At 40.6% G+C, this 19,857-nt stretch overlaps 1 protein-coding gene across 2 annotated transcripts in view; it reads left to right on the top strand.

Annotated features, from left to right (window-relative positions):
* Window positions 1–19,857, top strand: part of FANCM (FA complementation group M) — a 77,541-nt gene that overhangs the window by 32,553 nt on the left and 25,131 nt on the right. For both annotated transcript variants that reach the window (XM_054827630.1, XM_054827631.1), the window contains 5 exons: window positions 2,579–2,778; window positions 3,449–3,655; window positions 6,782–7,016; window positions 15,104–15,261; window positions 15,869–16,021. In XM_054827630.1, the coding sequence (XP_054683605.1) occupies window positions 2,579–2,778; window positions 3,449–3,655; window positions 6,782–7,016; window positions 15,104–15,261; window positions 15,869–16,021 (953 nt within the window). The remainder of the gene's footprint in view (window positions 1–2,578; window positions 2,779–3,448; window positions 3,656–6,781; window positions 7,017–15,103; window positions 15,262–15,868; window positions 16,022–19,857) is intronic.

Genomic DNA, 19,857 nt, shown 5'->3' with positions numbered 1-19,857 from the left:
AGTTTCATATTTAATACTTTTCCATCTTCTTTTGATAGCATGGATTTTGTTATCATATGAATCCCATCAAATATGTTTTTCCTTGCAATGTTGATCAGACATGTCTCTAAATATTACTAACAGGTAATTAATATACGAATGTTTTGAACTTGTGTTTTGTGTCTGTGTGCATGAACCTCAGAAGTGAGCAGGCATGAACTGTAAGTCTTTACTGTTATAAATGCAAAATTACAGTAACCATGCAGGAAGAAATACATAATCTTTTACAGAGTTGTATGACTAGTGCCCAGTTGCCTGTGCAAACTGGACCATGTCTAACTAGTGATCAGCCAGGTTAGATTTGAGTGTCCTGGCCATGTAGCTGTTGCCCCAGCTTTGTGAGATGCACTTACCAGCAATTCAGGTAAGTGCAAGCTAATGTTCTGGCCAGGCCTTAAGAAATGTTGGGTCAGCATAATGAGCTTCTCCCAGCTAATCTTCCGTACCTGGATTATTTGTCAGATAGATTATGGGCTGCTAATGTCTTGAATTTCCTACGTCTGGTTTTGGATAAGGTCTAGGAGGTAATGGCAGCAGTATAATGCTTTTTGCAGTACAGGGACAGGTGCGACTGAGCATTATTGCTATTCGAGTCATGAGAATATGCTAAAAATAGGTATAGAATAATGTTCAGAATAAAGTTAGTGGAGGAGAAGAATATGAACTCATGTAAGTAAGGTATATCCAGCCTGCACTTATTCTGAAATACATAGCTTGGTCTGCTCAGGATGGCAGATTATGCCGAACACATTTTATCAGTGTTGCAATTGTCTGGTTTCTAGCTAACAGTATTGAATCCCATTCACCACTTCATTCCTAGGCCTTCACTGGGGACTGGTTTCCGTACTTGACAGATGACCTCCCGTATCACCTGCAATTTACTGAAACAGTGCAGTAGAATGTCCTAGGATAATTTAGACTAGTTGGAAGGGACCTCTGGAGATCCTCTTGTCTAACCTCCTCGGCTGTCAGCCTCAAGAGTGAAATTTGTTCTGAGCAGAGGCAGCCATCTTCATAATCTACCTGTGAATTCAAGGCTTGTCTTAAAAAGAAAGGGGCAAAATGGTTAGCTTCAGCTTCTCCTTTTTGACTGAAGCTGCTGAAAGCATTTCTGCATGTAGCTATGCTCAACTAAAAACTAAACTAGAATTTCTGATGGTTGGTCAGAAAGAGAGAGAGAGAGAGATAGATAGATATACACACTTATCTGTTACACTTAATGTTTTAACTTCAGGAAGCAGCTTGATACTGGAATTGCAGGCATAGTGTGAAACTCTTGTCAAGCACTGAGTGACTGTTCTTCGTATGGTCAGGGAAACATCTTTTCACCCATTCAGTCCTGAGAATTTTCATTCCTTGTCTAACCTTTCTTTTAATGAGATAAAGATGTTTTGTGGAGATTTGTGTAAAAGAGGAGATCTTTATCCCTATAGATCTATTTGATTTCATCCGTGGGCTGTGTCTAGGTAATGCACGCTAGCTGTGCCAATTTCAGTTATTCGTTATACCCTTTTAGAGAGTCTCTTTTTTGACATGCATGCTGGGCATGTTGGTTTAGTATTTGGATAAGATAAATAGAAGCTGACTGTTCAAGACTTGCATGTTGCTTAGATAGCTTTAGCTTGTGCTTATGAAGGCAGATACCCTTACATGTTTAAAAAAAAAGAAAAAAAAAAAAAGTTGAGTACCCAGAAGACAAAATCTGTGATGGTATAACATAAGAAACGTGGTTTTGGTCAAAGACACCTTGCTAAGAAACTTTGCATCAATGCAATTATTTTTTCTTTTTCAAAGAAAAGGGAGAAGTTCTCTCTGCTATTGAAATGAGAGATACAACCAGTTGTGGTGACAGATCATTCAGAAGCAACAGATTATGGTGTTAAGGGAAGGTTTTGCACATTTCTGCTGCATGTCTAAGCTGTAGAATGAGAGACAACTTGCTGTAGTAAATCATGGAATGTTGAGGTACACCTCTCTTATTCCACCATGCTGTATCCTAGATGTACGACAACAGTGGGTTCTGTTGCTATATATTGCTAACCTCATCTGACTCTGGGCCTTTAAGTAGCAGATTTAAAAGTCACGTAGGCTCTTTGGAAGAAGGCGTCATAAACTTTATTTCAAGGCACTTGCCATCAAACCTGAGCTTTTCAAAGTAACATTAGTACTGGTACCTCAGGTATAAGACATTCTCACCACAGTTGGTGTAATTCTCCAAAATTAGAATAGTGCTTCGAATCCAAAGAGGAATTGTTCGAGCAGGAGCATTTTCTGGGAGGTTGGCCTAAATAGGCTGAGAGGGTCCTAACTGTCAGTTTTCTCTACTTTTTGTTAATCTATTTACTTTTTTTAAAAAATGAAATTTCTTTTAAAGAAAATTTCTTTGAAAACTTCAAAATGCAGTATACTTGGACAAAATCTTCCTATTAAGTGAGATGAGAGCTGTGAATGTGTAGCTTTTGGGATGACCTGTCCTTACGTTTGTATTGGTAATTATTTTAAAATCATGCATAAAAATACTTTTCTGGCTTTTTTAAAGAAACAGATCAAGTCACAACTGAAAGCACATCTGTGGACACTGTGGATACCAGAGTGATGATCTTCTCATCATTTCGGGATAGCGTGCAAGAAATTGCAGAAATGCTTTCCCGGCTCAGTCCAGTTGTTAGAGTAATGACGTTTGTTGGCCACTCCACTGGAAAGAGCACAAAAGGCTTCACGCAAAAGGAACAACTTGAGGTAAAGAAAAGATGAGACTTGTATTAGGAAACAGTGATAAAGAGTATTTGTTGTGTAAATAGCTACATGAGTATTGATAAAGATTGTATGGCAGTGACTGAACTTTAAAGTGTCATTAGTAAATTCCTATGTAGTTCAATTGCTTTCAGAGTATACAAAATTGTACTCGCTGAGCAGAATGTGCAAGTAGAAATATTTTATATATTTACATTATATTAACAACTGCTAACTTTTATATATTTGAAAATCTAGGGCAATAGTCAAATACTTGCTTAGGGGATTTTGTTTTTTCTTGTAGGTAGAAAAAATAAGGTATATCCTTAAGTTTTGATCTAGCAAAGTTTAAAAAAAACCACAAAAACCAAACCCCCCAAAATATTTAATTACAAAGTTGGGAAGATCAATTTTAGAAGAATGCCATGGTTGGAGTCAGAATAAGGTGTGCTTTATTCCTTTATTTTAGAATTGAAGAGTTGATATGTTGATGTTGATAGTGTGTGGTATTCGATCATGAGGTGGTAGTAGTTGACAAATTCAGAAAGACTAAGTTTGGTAGTTTTAAAATATAAACTAATTTTTTCAAGTTCTATCTGAACCTAGAAAAACTGCAAAGTGTGTATAACTAGCTTTCTGGCTAACCTGTTAAATCTAATTGTAATCATTCATTCAGGTGGTAAAACGCTTTCGTGAAGGTGGGTATAACACTCTGGTCTCTACCTGTGTCGGGGAAGAAGGCTTAGACATCGGAGAAGTCGATCTCATCATCTGCTTTGACGCTCAGAAAAGTCCAATTCGCCTTGTGCAGAGGATGGGCCGAACGGGGCGCAGGCGGCAGGGCAGGATCGTTGTCATCCTCGCCGAAGGGCGGGAGGAACGGGTGAGTGTGTGCCTTTCTTCTCACTGGGAAAACCAAGTGGCTTGTTTAGTCTGTTCTAGGAAACTATATACTGTGCATTAGAAATCACAGTCTTGAGCACTCACCTTTTAACTGTCCCGACGGGAAAGTGTAATAACCCACAATAATAATAATAACCCACAATATTCTAAAAATATGTGCGCTTCCTCAGTGTGAAGGGCTTCAAGCTTTTGTTCTTACTAATGCTTATTTTGTAAATGATAAACTGAAACAGAAAATACAGGGGTTGTCCCAGGGGTACAGGACAACGTGTGGAAGAGAGAGGGACAGAACTCTGAGAGCAGGAGGACTGGAAGTGTCTCACTCTGAATTGCTGACGACACAAGTGCTTAGTGGTAGCAGACTTGCGTGTGAGGTCTGAAGAGATCAGCTTAAGTGGAAATCTACTTTTGCTAAATTCCTGAACCTCACGCTCAACTCAGAGTATAATTAATCGTCTCTGAGTGCAGGCTTCCCCTTGGGAAACTAATGTGCCAGTGGAAATCTAAGGTGAGGGAACCGATCTTCAGCTGTACCAGCACTGCCAAGCTGCATCCCGCAGCCGCCTGATTGCTGGGTCTGATCCAAGGAAGCTGGTGGGGCAGCGTTTAGGTAGGAGGAGGCAAGGCAGTCCCTGTTGATGCCACTCATTGGGGAGATTGGCTGCACGGCAACATGAAACTGCATCTTCACAGTTTGATCCTGCAACCCCTGTTTGAATGCGAGGCATTTTTAAAGTGCACCGCACTGCTCTGGCTGAAAATGGATTTTGTTCTTCACTGGTTTTGTTTACCTGCAAGGCTGGTTCTGAGCTGGATCAGGTCTCATGACAGAGAAGTCCAAGATCTGTGTAAGCCAATTGTAAAACCAAAATTTCAGAGTCTTGCTATTATTTATTCCAGTCGATGTTGTGCCTCTGGTTTAAATTTGTAGGTAGCAGGGATTTAATTCTAAGTGAGGGTCCAAAGAATCCTGTCTGAGTAAAAAAGCTGCTTTGAAGGCATGAGAGTTAAAAATGGTAAAAGTGAATAGTATTTGTAAATAGATATTTTCTCGTGCTGCTTACTGAAGACTGATTATTACTGAAAGCTCTGCTCTGTAATGGGATATTAAAATGGTCCCTTAAATTCCTTGGAGTTTCACTTAAGCAGTTGGATTACTGAGTTCTTCAGATTTTCTGAGAAATCTTTGAAGCAGAACCTTTCCCCAGGTAGGATAATAATTATATAAAATTTCTTTTATTTTGAGATCATGAAATAAATTTAATTGCTGAACAATATTTGCTTACTTTGTTTGGTTTGGGGTTTTTTTGTTTTGTTTTGGACTGGGGTTTTTTGGGTTTTTTTTGAGTCTTCTTCCAGATCTGTTAATGTGGAGATTCTTCCTCATCACATAACTTGCAGTTTAAGTAATTAATGATTTCATATTAGTTCATGGGATTTTTTTTGTTTGTTTGTTTTTTAAAAAATCAAACCACTTCAAGTCAATTGTAAAGCTTCTGAAGAAATTTTATTGGGAAAAATTGGAGAACGGAGGTCTGAAACTTTGAAGTTTGCCAGGCATTTCTGTTACAGCAGTGTTTATTACCCTGTCCCCATGTGTTTCCCCACCGGTTCAGCTGTCCCACATGGAAGCGCTCTGCGTCTCAGCCATGTGGCACACGTCACACAGTTGCACCCTGCTAATGCCCTGGGTTCCCTGAGCGTTCGGCTTACAGATCTACCTTTCTAGTTCGGCCGTATTCCGAGATGGACTGTGCTTTGATTTGGGTTTTTTAACATCTTGTGACAGCTCAGCTGCATGTGCATTGGCCTGGAAGGGAGCTGATAGCTGCAGATGTGAACCGGTGCAGAGAAGGGCACGGGGAGCTCGCAGCCTCCCGGGCTCCTGTCAGGCCAAGCAGATACTCTGTGAAACAGAGGGAAGGGAAACATAATGTCTTAGTAACAGCAAAGTAAATTCTGTTAAGCAATGAATTTGGTAATGCAACTTTTTCTGCATAAAAAGACTTTTTTGCCTGTTCTAGGATTAAAAAGGTATTTATTGGAATGCCTGAGGGACAGAGCTAGCTGTTAACCTCTTCCACTTTTATTCTGAGAGCATCTTTTTGTGTCCATCTTCTCTAATCCTGCCTTCCAAAGATCATCTCTCAAAAGGACATAGCTACCATACTGTCATACTGTGAGCACTTGCTCTGCCTAGCTGGGCACGCTGTCTCCATGGGTGACCTGTCACAGAGACTCAGAGGAGAGTATTAGGACAAGAACTGTTAAGAGGGGGGAGGCGTTTCTTTCCTTGGTTTCTCTGTTGCACAATAAACATGGAGCGTAATTCAAAGGACTTGGAGCATATATGACATTAACAAATAATCTTATGTCTTTTTTTTGCTTGACCTCCTTTCTTTGTTTGTGATGTAATCTAATTTACATCATCCCTGTATCTATTGCATATTGTAAATTCCCCCAGGCAAGGGCTGTGTTTCTTTCTCTCAAGTGGTGTGCCTACTTCTGATCTATTTACAGTGTAAAAAGCTGTACATTGGTTTATATTTTTTACTGTGTGCAACTTCAAGAACTATCACTGTTCTTTGGTACTTCCTTTCTTTTTGTTACATTTGCTTCGAATGTTTTACCTAGGCACAAACCGATGATAACTCAAATTTAATTTGACTTAGACATTTTAGTATGGAAGCTCTTTAAAAAAAAAAAAAAAGAACTTAGTAGCTATGTTTTCATGTATTCATTATCAGATTTTCAATAACACATCCTTGTTTTCATCCACGTCCTTCTGTCCCTTTCCTCTCTCTGGTTGCCATAACGTGGAGGCATACTGCAAGTCTGGAACTTGCAGTTCAAGAACTTGAACAAGCAGTTGTGTTGGCCTAACTGCCAGTATTCACAGAAGAGGATATATGGTTGGCTCTTGGGGCCTTGCATCATATTTTGGTTTAGTTGTGTTTGGGGAAGGAAAGGAAAAACCCAGAAAACAACTTCATGATGGAACATAAAATAGTGAGAAACCCCATAGACACTCAGGTCATCTTTTGCTTTTGACCGAGTCATGTGACAGAACAATCTGACAACATATGATTTATCTTCTCTTTTACAGACTTACAATCAAAGCCAGTCTAACAAAAGGAGCATCCACAAAGCTATTTCAGGAAACAAAATGCTTCGTTTTTACCAGCATAGCCCACGTATGGTTCCAGAAGGCATAAATCCGAAGTTGCATAAAATGTTTATTACTGCTGAAAAATACGAACCAAGTAATTCAAGAATGCTTTCCAAAGAGAGAAGATCTAGTTCCCTCCAGCATAAATCTGCTCTCTTTTCCTGTGTCACTGGTAAGAGGATTATGGTGTTTTCCTAAGCACTGCATAAGCTGCTATCTCATGTTGTTATATTACAGCATATCAAAACTGCGTGCTCACACGAGTTCTGGGTCTCTAGCAAAAGTGTAATTTCTGTCAGCTGTAGCCTTTCGAGTGTGATACTGCGCTGACTGCTGCTTTGGTTCCTCATCCCTTTCCTTTAACATCCTCAAATCACAGTTCTGTACTTAAATATCCATACTTCACATCGGGCATTTGTTTCATCTTTCTCCATAGAGCTTCTAATGGAGTCAGTGACTGAAGGTCAGAAACTCCAGCTACAAACAGAAGAGGCAAATGTTAATGATGTCTTCTGAAGACTTCTGATATACTGATGTCAGGTGGCATAACTGTCACTGAAATGCTGAGTGATAATTCTATACCAAATCTGGTTCGGAGCTTTAACAGTTAGGCTTAATGCTTTTTATTAGCACAAGAAAAGTCTGTCTTATACCTTTGTAAATGACAACAAAACAGAAATGCTTGAAAACTGAAGGGTTTTGAGGGGAGGAAAGAGAGAAATCAAGGGTGGGATATTTATGAATTGCACACACCCTTGGAGGAAAATGAATTTTAAAAGAGAAATGGGTCTTGAGCTGATGCAGTTACAGGCACTGAAATGCTCAGTAAACTGAACAAAATTATAAGATAGGAAGAAGGAGCTAGGTTTTGTAAATACTTGGAAGTTGTCATGCTCAATCTCTTTGGTTGAGTAATTTATGTAAAGACTAATAGCAACTTCTTGAAAGAAGAAACTCCTAAAAGACTTGGGAAGCTTCATATTTCAGTATCGGAGTAGTTAGGTTTTAGAGTTAGTGGTTTTTAAATGCTTCTGATCACAAAAATTCTCATCAAAATCTACATCTGATCTCTTTCCAACACCATCCAGGGCAAACAAAAGGCTGAACATAGAAAGAGGAAGCAAGCTACAAAATCATGCAGAAAAAAATCAGCTTCTCCTTTGGCCTCCAAACCAGTTCATGTCATCTCCCATTTTGCAGGGTAGACCTGTAATGGAGAAGAGTTAGCATCGATAAATGAATCTGCACATGCTATCCTCAGCCCAGACCCTTTGTAAGTAGGCACGTGCTGCAGACCCAGCTGCGGCACAGTTGTGATGATGCTCCCGATCGTGCCGCTCCCCATTATGGCTCTGGAGCCTTCTGTAAGGCATGCTTACCTGGGTCTGTGCACAACCCGGGTGGCAGCCAGTGAGGAACACCAAGGATGGAATAAACAACACAACTTGCAAGAAAACAAACAGAGCAAGACATGGAATTACAATAATCATTTTAGAATGTTTGTAAGTCTGTCCTAGAAAATAGAAATGAGAGGCAGTAAGTGCATAAAGAAGATAATATGCTGAACGTGTTTCCTGCTGAGGGAATAGCACTTCAAAGGCTGTAATTACCAGGCTCCTTTTGTGTGAAGTAGGTTAGCAGCTGCCGCAATTGAAGTCCATAGTGCGCGTGGAGGTCTATCGGTTGCTGAAGATGAACATGATTGACTGCCCATCTTGCAAACAAGTGTTACATGAGTGCAAATTATTGAGCGCCAGCTTTGTGTTGAAGTCCCCTTCATTACTGTATGAAGCAAGTGGCTGTTTCTGATTTTAAAGATATTCAAGATAAATCTCAAAAAGAAGAGAAAGAAGTCTTTATTTTTTGCATTTCTCCTCTCCTTATTTCAGTGCCCCCTTCCACATTAGAAAACCAAATAAGCTAGCAGTAATGAATAAGCTGTGTATGTTCTTATTTATGCTGGTTTTTAAGTTGATCTTCAGGTTTGTCCATGTAGGAACACGTGCACAGAAATTGAAGTGTCATGGGCAGAAGTAACGTAGTAATTTCAAGCATTTTCCTTCTTTTCTAGTCAAATATTTCCTGTTCTTTTTAATTTGATTCAACTTCTATTAATTTTACATATCCTTCCTCTTCAAAACCTCTTTCACAAATTTTATCTGTCAGTACCAGAAGGACACATTATTCTTGTCTTGCCCCATCACTAACCAAGTGTGTTCTTCAGTTGTACGAGTTTTTCTTTGAAAAGTACAGCAACAAGAGCAAAAATCCCATTACTTGGCAGTTCTCTTATTTTTTCCTCTCTCTCAGTTTTGTTTTTTATTTGTTTTCGTTTGGGTGTTGTTTTTTTGTTTTGAAAGAGTTTGCTAAAATTGAGTGGCATATTAGTGCAGTAAAATGAAAAAGCATTTAAGAAAGAATAGTTTTGTGCTTAAAATGGCTTGGACTCATTGGAGGAAAAAATCCCTGAACATGATCTTTGGAGACAGCTCATGGTTTTTATGCTCATCTTTCTTTACTTTACAAAATGGGAATAACTATCCCACAAGATAATTGCAAAGGTGAAAATGCTGAAAGATCTGGATAATCATCTCTAACACTATTATCTTTGCAAATTCTCTGCCAATCTCCCCGCTCTGTGAGAGGTATGAAACCACAGTAGGCATGATGAAAAATAGCTAACGTGCACCAAAATGTGTTCTTCCCATACCCGTTGTTCCTGGTAGGTAAATGGCATTTTAAACTATCGATAATTTCTTTTGTTTTTCTTTCTGCATTACATTTGTCTAGATGAAATCTCATTTTGATAATTCTTCTTCTGGTTCTTCACAATTACTCTACTCTCACCTTTTTAGATTGTATCAATTTTGAGTTGTCTATGAGGTTTTGTTTGATTTTTATAATTTCACATTATTTCTTTAATTGCTGTTTTTATCTTAATGATGCAATCTTCTTCTACTGTTTTTCTAAAATATACCAACGCTGTCTTTAGACCAGTGTGGGGTTTTTATGCCTTTCCAGTTGCTCATGCCTTTTAATTTAGTTGTGGCAAGGCCTTTGGATGGCTGACAAATTTTCTGAGTTCATCTCCTATTTGAATGAAATATGCATAATAATGCACATTACCTTCTCAAGTGGTTGTCACAAAACTATGGAAATATTGCAGGAGCCTGCTATTTTCAATGTTTATTTTCTTTGGAAAAGCCAGTTAATGAAGGATGTGTTTATGCACGTGTACTTCAGTTCCTTAAATTCAGATCTCTTGTCCTGACAATACCTGTGTAGCAGGAGGGCACACAGCTTTGTGCGCCGCGCAAAGAATAAAACGCTTTACATGGGCCTTGTACCAGCTTTGTCTTGTCCTGCTTTTCTCAGTAGAGAACTGTCCTCATCTGATTCAGACATCTGCCCTTTGCTTCTGAAAATTCAGCCGCCTACCTGCTTCTTTCCTTTATATATATATGTAGATATAAAAATATATATTTTATCTTATTTTTTTAAAGAGTGTTTTACCTTTCCCTTTCTTGGGTTACACCATTCTTTGTTTTCAGGATGATAGCTACACAAAACTTTCCTAATAAGCGGGTGGTATTTTTTAACTTATTTCAGCTACATCTATATTGATTTTTTTTTTTTTTTCAGCCAAGGACATGGCTTCTCCAAAATACAAATTGCATCTTCTTCTGTAGTCAAGCCTGCCCCAAACAAGCCGCTTATGCTGTGTATGGGAGCATAAATACCAATTTGAATGTGACAAAAGTGACCTCAGCAGCAATATTGTGCTCATTGCTTTAGCTGTTGTTCTTCCCTGCCCCATTCCTCTCCCATGTTCACACACTTCTAGTAAAGGAAGCATCATTCTGCATCAGTAGTGCATAACTTCACAGGGATGATGCGAGGGCTGGAGCACTTCTGCTCTGGAGACCTCAGGCTGAGAGAGTTGGGGTTGTTCAGCCTGGAGAAGAGAAGGCTGCGGGGAGACCTTCGAGCCCCTTCCAGTCCCTGCAGGGGCTCCAGGAAAGCTGGAGAGGGACTGGTGCCAAGGGCAGGGAGTGACAGGCCAAGGGGAATGGCCTGAAGCTGCAGGAGGGGAGATGGAGATGGGATGTGAGGCAGAAATCCTTCCCTGTGAGGGTGCTGAGGCCCTGGCACAGGGTGCCCAGAGAAGCTGTGGCTGCCCCTGGCTCCCTGGCAGTGTTCAAGGCCAGGTTGGATGGGGCTTTGGGCAACCTGGGCTAGTGGAGGGTGTCCCTGCCCATGGCAGGGGGTTGGAACTGGATGGGCTTTGAGGTCCCTTCCCACCCAAACCAGGCTGGGATTCGATGAATTTCTTAGGTAAATCTTTGGACAGTTGAAGTTTCTTTTGCACCAGCAGCTTTCTTCACAGTGAGAAGAGGGACTGTTCGTGACAATGGATTTGAGGTATCACGGCTGGCTATACTGTCCTGCTCAATATGGTGCTTCCAGTCTCTTCTTTCTTGCCCTTAAACAGAGCTTATTCCCCTGAGAACTGACCCATTCCCTGCTAGCTACAGGCTAAATCCACCACCTTCTGCTCCAGACTAGTTCTTGCTCTCCTCCCAGTTCAAGGGAAAGGAAAATATTTTGGTTCTGGAGAAAAATATGGAAAATAACATTAATAATTTTAATGATATGTCTGCCTTTGGTGGTATGTTGCATTTGTGACTCATAAAATGTTCTTAAAGATAATTACCCTTAAAAAGGAGCATGTGCTACTTCACACGAAGGGGATACACTGTTGCCAATTACTACATTCAACAGGACATGGTAATTCTCAACTATGTATCCAGACAACCTAATCATTCTCAAGTAGGATGGGAATTTTCTTCTGTGAGAGCTAAAGAAGAGCTCCTGGTACATTGCAATTACTCGGTAGTATGCAGCTGAGATTTCTACAAAATACTGTAAAAAGCTAGAGCTTTTTAGGATGTTAATGAGATGTGCATGTCTGGTGATATTTTACATTTCCTAAGTGAGTCTGTCCACTGGAATAGAAACTTCCTTCCTTTGCTCTGATACTAGCTATAGTGGTCTAAGCTATACATTGAACTATACTAATGTATATGTTGTTGTTCATTTTTTATTTCTGTTAATCTAGTCAATGTATTTTTGAAATTTTTTGGGATCTTTTTCTTAAGTTTGCTTTTAGTTTTGAGAATTCTTCTTCATCCACACAGTGAGTTTTAGTAGTCCCTGAATTGTGGCTTTGTGTAAAAATGAAGCACTTCGTAATTTGCAGAATCGATGGTATCCTATTCAGCTGTAATGATTCTGGATGAGTACAGGTACATGCCTCTTTCCCTGGGCAGCCTGCCTGTATTTTAGCAAACTCTTATTTCGGAGTGCTCTACAGAACTCTCCGTAACAGCTCTTTTTCCTTCTGTTATGAATGGAGTCTTGAATTTGTAGTTTGTGAACACTGAAAATATAAGGTGGGGGTGGTTTTGTCTTGGTTTTGCTAGCCCCTAAGTCTGAAATGGTATTTTACTTATATGCTGGCAGCAGTTGTATTTGTTTGGATCCCTGTTTCTTCCCATTTTAGTTAGGCTTCGCGTGATGTGAAACGTTAGTTCTGTCAGAGCTTATGGCGTGGTTCCTCATCTGAGTAGAACAGCAATGGAGAGGGTTAAATGTGTTAAAATGCAGAAGTGAGAACTTGCAGTGTAGTTTGCTTTAAGGTAGTTTTCCTTCGGTGTGAGATCTGCTTCAGTTTCCCTCCCTCTGTAACAGCAACTAGGTTGTATGGCTGAAAAAGAGTTTGAACGCAGACTTCAGCTTCTTCCTTTAGCCAGAGATATCCACATATTTGGGTCAGATGGTCAGACCGTTCCCCGCATTGTAAGAAATTATTGTTTCTGGTGAAGGGAGCAGTTGAGCAACCTGTAACTTAGGCATTAACCGGCTGCCTGCTGGACCATATTGCTCGTCTGCTTTACCAGCCAAGGGGATTCCCTTCCATTCCCCTCTCTCAGGGAGATCTGGTGTGCTTTCTCATGTACAGAGTCCACTTTCTCGACAGCCAAAAATACCTCTTCTGCTCAGAAACAGAAACTTAATGCCTCTGTTATTGAGCCCAGAGCTTTGGGAAGTATCTCTTACCGAATTTTGCCAGCTGCTGGAGGCCTTCATGCCTGTATAGTGTTGCACCGTGTATTACTTGGGCAGATGGTACCTCAGGATGCTCTCATCTTGGTCAAAAGGCGTTGTCCTCTGGAGCTGTAACACAGAACTGAAGTTGTCTGTTGTTCTCACCGTTTCCCTGGACGTGCCTGGATGGCAACAATTCATGGCTTTTAGGGAAAGTTCTGGTATGCTGTCTGGACAGTCATCTTCAAGAGCAAGAGGGAACCCAAACTAGATCTGTTTGTCTACAAAGTTTTTTGCTGGTGCTCGCTTTTTAGAATCACAGAATCATTTAGGTTGGAAAAGACCTTTAAGATCATCAAGTCCAACTGTTAACCTTGCACTGCCAAGTCCACCACTCACCCATGTCCCCAAGCACCACATCTACATGTCTTTTAAATCCCTCCAGGGATGGTGACCCCACCACTTCCCTGGGCAGCCTGTCCCAGTGCTTTTCCTGTCTAACAGCTTGCTGTTTGAAAATGCATTCTTAGTTCCTTGGTAGGCCATCTTTTTGCTTCTTGGTTATGAAGATACGTCTTAGGTGAGGCAGTAGAAATCACTTTGGACTGACCAAGGGCATTATGTTTTGGTTACAACTGTGGATTCTTTCTGGCCTTTCCTTTCCACCTTCTCCAGACAGCACTTTCTGGAACTCCATGCTAATCCAAGATTGGCATATTGTGTCTTGGTGTGTGGGTGCTGGATATTAACTGCTAGAGCAGACCTAATACTTAACTGTCCTTATCAACCAGAGGAAAGGCTGTGAGATATGCTTTTCTGACAAGTGTTCTTAACTTTCCTTTCCTTCAGGTCTCTCTTTTTTCCTCCTGTACTGGGTCCCTGAACTGTGTGTTAGCTATAAAGGACTGTAACATCTCCTAGACTTGAGTCAAAAATAATTTAGTAGCCATATTGATCTTCTGGGGTTTTTTTAACTATGACCTTAAAAAAATTCAATGTTAGTTTTTTCCAGCTTTGAAAGACTTACTCTGAACAGTACTTAAACCCAGTACTCTGACCTCTCAGGGATCTGTTTATGAGTCTCTAATAAACATTGTCACACCATCCTGTGGAGACAGTTTCTGGCAAGTGTAACTTGAGAGGATTGAGAGATACAGGCTGATTCCTCTTACCTAGCATTAATTCAGAATAGGGTGTTGGCTGCAGATTCATCCCTAATCCTGTCTGCAGAGTGATTGTCAAATTAATTTAATTATATTTCTCCAAGCTTCACACAGCTGGACCAAAAGCAATCACATTCTTAACACACTCTTAGCGCTGATTATTTTTATGTTCCTTTGCTATTCGCGCTGATGGCTGTTTTGAGGGATTTGACATTTTTTTGGATAGCAGTGGTATCGAGGCTTGCCGTCAGATTGCCAAAAATTACTCCATTTCCTCGTCGTCACTGCAGTGTACTCGCTGAGAGCCAAGCAGCACCAGGGCCTTGTCTTCAGTAAGCCGCCATCTGAGCACCTATTTTGGTTTTAACCTAGCCTTGGTGCTCGCTGGTGCCCTGCGCTTCCCACTTGCAGTTATGAGTCTAAATAAAACTCCTAAACTTCTTTTTTGCTTTCCCTGCTCCTGGGAGATTTCCATAGTACTTTTGATTCTGTCCTCTTATTCATCTGCATGTCCTTAATAGAGGAGATGGATTCAAAAAATGACTAACAAAAAGTTTTGTCATAACAAATTAATGTTGATTTCCAGTATGTAAAGAGTAGCTTTACTACTTCTTTGCAGTTTGTTCCCCAAAGGACTCTGAGACACACGTTTAGAAATTCAAGCCATATGCTTTCCCTGTTTGCTACACTGTCTTTAAGGCCTATAGTTATTTGATATACGTATATCTATCTATCTATCTATCTATTTTTTTATATGATGTCTTCCCCCAAAACAATTGTTTAAGAGGTAGATTTATCCACAATTATAACACATACAACACTGAGTTGATACTTGTTTCTGACATCAGATTCTCTATAACTGATTTTGTTTGTGGCACAGAGAAGGTATTTTTTCTTTTGACTGATATCATACAAAGTTCTTTTTATTATGTGTATCCTTTTTCTTGCAGTAGGTAACATTTTCCCGTTATTGTTTTTCCCCCCATAGGCCAAAAGCAAATACGCTGTCATGAGAACTGGTCTCTGTCGCCTGAGGAGTTTGAAATATGGGACAGACTTTACAGGATTAAGAAAAGTGATGGAGTAAAGGAACCGATATTGCCTCAAATTCAGTTTGAAACCTTAGAAAACCTGGAAGAAATATCAGTGAGTTTAACCTGTAGTGTTTCCTTTGACATGAGGCTTAAAGGATACCCTAAGTAACAAAGTTAACTATGATTTGAAGGAGGTCTGTATTAAAAATGCAATTTTGGGAATTATATGTAGGTTTTTAAAGGTAAAGAATTTAGGAATTAGATATTTGAAATGGATCTTTGAGGTTAGATCTGTAAATTTAAAAAAAACATTTAAAAGTTCCTCAATATCCATTAAGTTCTGTTCCTGTTTCTAAGAATTCCACGCAGGATGCCATATTCATGATGGTATTGTATCCGTGCTATTTCATTCCCTTGTTTATATAACTATAAGTGTTACTGAAAGAAAACCTCAAGTTTTACAAGCCCTTTTCTGATTCAGAGAAAAAAATTGGAGCTTTTGTGCCATTTCACCACTTAACCTGTGTTCCGTGAAAATCTGTGACAACACAAAGCATGGAATTGTTTTTATTTTGGACCAGACTTAAACTTTTGTGATAATGTTTAGATACTTTTCTGCATTCAGAGTATTTATTGTCCCTGACAGAGAAGTGGACATTAGTTTTGCTAAACAATGTCTTGATTAAAATCTCCTTACCAATCTTAATTTCAACCTGCAGAAGCATGAGGAGGAGGCAACTCACGAGCTTTCCTTGTCTGAATGGAGAATTTGGCAGAATCGTCCTTTTCCTACATCTGTGGTTGATCACTCAGATCGTTGTTACCATTTTATCAGTGTTATGGAAATGATAGAACTGATGAGGCATGAACAGGTAAGGTGATTACGTTTGCCTGGCTGTAAGCATGCACAAGTATTTAATGCCCAATTAGAATATTTAAAAAATAATGAGCACTTTAATTCTGTCTGGTCAGTTGAAACAAACACTGGGGAAGTGTTTGTGTGAGGCTGTTAGGCATTGTGAAATGGATAATGTGTATTTCATTTTGTTTCAAAAGGTCACTCACTGGTGTTCTGTAATTCTTAATCTTTTCGTAGAATCATAGAATGGTTTGGGTTGGAAGGGACCTTAAAGATCATCTAGTTCCAACCCCCCTGCTGTGGCCAGGGACACCCTCCACTAGACCACGTTGCCCAAAGCCTCATTTTTCCACAGCAGGTGATTAACAACAGTGTTTCCCTACACAGAAAAACTCCTACCCATAAATCATTCTTTTTTAATGGATCCAAGAATCAATTTTGTACAGAAAGACATTAAATACAAGAACTATGTGTCTCAAGGAGCAAAGTCACCAAGAGTGATATTAGAACTATTCCAGAGTGTAATAGGAATTGGAAATAATTTTGTATCATGTATGTACATCAAATGTGTCCCATAAAAATGATGCAGGAATGTATTGCATGTTTTAAGGTGGTTGTGTTTTGAGGCTTTTTGGTTTGTTTTCTGTGAAAGCTTTAATTAGAAACTTAATTACTCCTAAGAATTAAAGGATAAGAGGAGGACAGTCAAACAAACGTGGATGAAAACCATTTGGGAGATGAGTAGTTTGTTTGCTAACAGTTATGGATAGCAGATATGCCTTCATAATGAAAGGCACATACAAGAAAATGGGTGTAGAGGTGGATCTGTTGACAGCACCTGAAGACTTCAGTTGTTCACCACATTACTTTTTCCTCTGGTTTAGCTCTTCCATGTTTCACACATACTGCTTTTTAGTGTGTTGAAGTTTTCTAGGTCATCAGAATGTGTTGATAAGCTGCCAGAGTTTCCTGAATAACTAGACTAATCAAGGAAGAGAATAGAGACATTGTAGTTGTATTCCTTGCTAGGAAAGTGTGTTAATGGAAAGTTGTAAATAGACTTTCAGAGCTAAGATAAGCTTCTCCACTTCATCACAGAACAATGGCATTTTTGACTTCTTTGAGAGTCTGTGTTCCCAAGCTAGGGCCAAGAACACACTGCCAGAGAGAGAGAACTCTGGGCAGAGTTCAGGTCTAGAGAGCTGAAGGAAGGCAAGAGGCAAAGAAATGGTTAAAAAAGTTAGAATTGCTCTTCTGAGGACTTCCCTCCTCACCACCAAATCAGGCACTTGAGGTATTTGTGACTTTAGTTCCTTTTGTGGAAGTCTGTTGATACCAGAAATCTGTTCAGATTCCCAACCGCCTTCAAAGTTGTAGATGCTAAACCAACATCTGGCACCCCTAAAATAACTTATGGAGCAAATTTGTGAGTCACCGAGTCTTCAGTCTTCTGCCCCAAACTCTGCCAAATAGGTGCCACAAATTATAAGCAAAGCAGAGTATCAAATACTTGCTTTTACAGAACTTGTACAGAGATAGGTCTGCCTACTGTCCCTCAGGGGAATGAGACAGCCCAGCTCCCCTACCTCTGCTCTCTACTGTGCAGTGAACAGAGAGGATGTCCCTTCAACAGGCAGGACCCAGAACTAGGGTTACATTGTGGTTGTCGTGGCACATTTTGCTCAGCTCTGATGATGGTTGCCCAGCAGAGGCAGTGCCTGTGGTGCTGCGTTCTCTGTGTTACACCCTGCTCAGAAACGATCCTGCCATGTGCCATTGTGGCACACAAACTCCCTCCCCATGTTCTTCAGACAGAGTCTGCAAACAGTCTTGGAAAATTGCTGGAAGATCTGCCTCGGAAAGGCCAGGATACAGCTATTCATTGATAACAAGTGATAACAATTGACTTTCACTATTTCTAGTTTGACAGCTCAATGTCAGCTTAGTTGTGATATGTTGTAGGTAATGCTCTCGCAAAGACTGGGGCTGCCTGTTATCTCGTTCAGCTGCCTCCCAGCTGAAAGTTTCAGGCATTATCTGGATTGATTTCCAGCCAGCTTTCTCTGATCTGTCTTAACTAGTCAGAGGTGGAGATGCTGAACTTTCTCATCAGTTAGAGGACAAATGGATGTCACTGGTGTGCTGAAACCACCTTCTAATGACTCCACTGCGTGTGAGAGGTTACGACACAACACATCACATCACTCCACCCTGTTGAACTCTTCCAGGGAAAAAAACAGTGCACTAGCAGTAACTCTGACCGTGTCTGACAAGGTTGACAAGGCAGAAGCTGTGATCGGCACTGACACTCAGTTTTTAAACTTCAGTGGTTTTTTGCCTCTTTCTTATATCTAAACCAAATTGTCAAGGTTCAAGGACATCAGAGCTTCACCATAATTGTCTCACAAAAACCAAAGATGCAATGTGTCTTAATCTATTTGGTCAGCACTGACAGTGATTTCTTGTATGCAAGTTTTATTTACATTTTCTTAAGACCTTGAGTTCTCTGAAAGGTACCGAGAGTCTTCCCAAGACAGGATACATTCCCACTGCAGTTCACCCAAGGGGAGGGAAGTGAATGATGTATGTTATCTTTACAGTGGAGCAGTCACTGCGCCGTGGCAGTCCTTACTCATCAGGTGGATTACACCAGCAAAAACGTGTTGCCCTGCGATTGGGAAGAGAACAAACTTCCACATTGCTAACGTGAGAGGATGTGTGAGTGTGGGGGAGGTGGTTTTGTTTTCCTGTTAACTACCAAACTTGTCCTAATTCAGTCTTCCTACAACTTCTTTTCTGGTGAATCAGAAAACGCATACAGAGAAAAAAGGATATAATTATACGTAAATCAGACTGAAGAACCTTTCAGTATAAAATATTTTTTTAAATACCTGTTATAAACCATTTCTGTTCGTGAATGCTGCTTTGAGGGCCATCACTATAACACAGCGCAGTTCAATTTGGACCTGGGGAGCTTGCTGGTCCAGTCCAGGGCCTGTGTAGATCAGTGGCTCGGGGCCTTGGCAAGTCAGGCCTTTGGGATCTCCAGGGTTGGACTGCCACAGCTTCTCTGGGCCCCTGGTTTAGCATTTGATCACCCTCATGGTGAAAAAATTTCTCCTAATATTTAATTGAAATTTCCTTTGTTCCACATTGTGCCCATGAACTCTGGCTTCAGTGTACCTCCAGGAAGCCCGGCTCTGTCTTCCCTCTGCTCCTACATCAGACAAAGATGGCAGGAAGATCCCCCTCTTCTTATGACTGAACAGAGTTCGCTTGTCTTCCCTTGTACATCCCTGTGCTCCAGCCCTGTGACAGTTTTGGCTGCCTCTGCCAGACTTGATCCAGTCCAAGATATTTCTTGTACTGGGGGCCCAAAAGTAGACTGAGCACTCCAGGGGTGGTCTCACAGGTCATGGAGAGGAGAATAGTCACTTCCCTTGCCTGGCTGGCTACTGCCTTGCTAATGGCGCCTGGGTGTGATCGTCTTTGTTGCCACAAGGGCACACTGCTGTCTCATTTTTCTGTCCTGAGGTTTCTGCCATCCTGATGAGGACCCTCTGGACAGCAGCCCTGTCCTCAGGCATGTCACCTGCTTCCCCTCACCTGCTGTCATCTGCCAGCTCACTGCAGGTGCACGCTGTACTGTAGTCAAGGTCGATAATAAAAACGTTAAACACTGAAAACCTCTGAGAAACACTCCTAGCAGCTAGCCACTGGCTGGACTTCATACCAGTCCTCAAAACACTTCAATCACGGTGGTCCAGCCAATTTTCCACTTACTCGAACTGTATCTCACAAGTTTAGCTGTGAGATTGTCAGAAGCCCTGCTGAAGCCAAGGTACTCAA

Source organism: Grus americana, chromosome 5, assembly GCF_028858705.1.
Source record: "Grus americana isolate bGruAme1 chromosome 5, bGruAme1.mat, whole genome shotgun sequence".
NCBI lineage: Eukaryota > Metazoa > Chordata > Aves > Gruiformes > Gruidae > Grus > Grus americana.
This window is presented reverse-complemented; position numbering and strand designations above follow the sequence as displayed.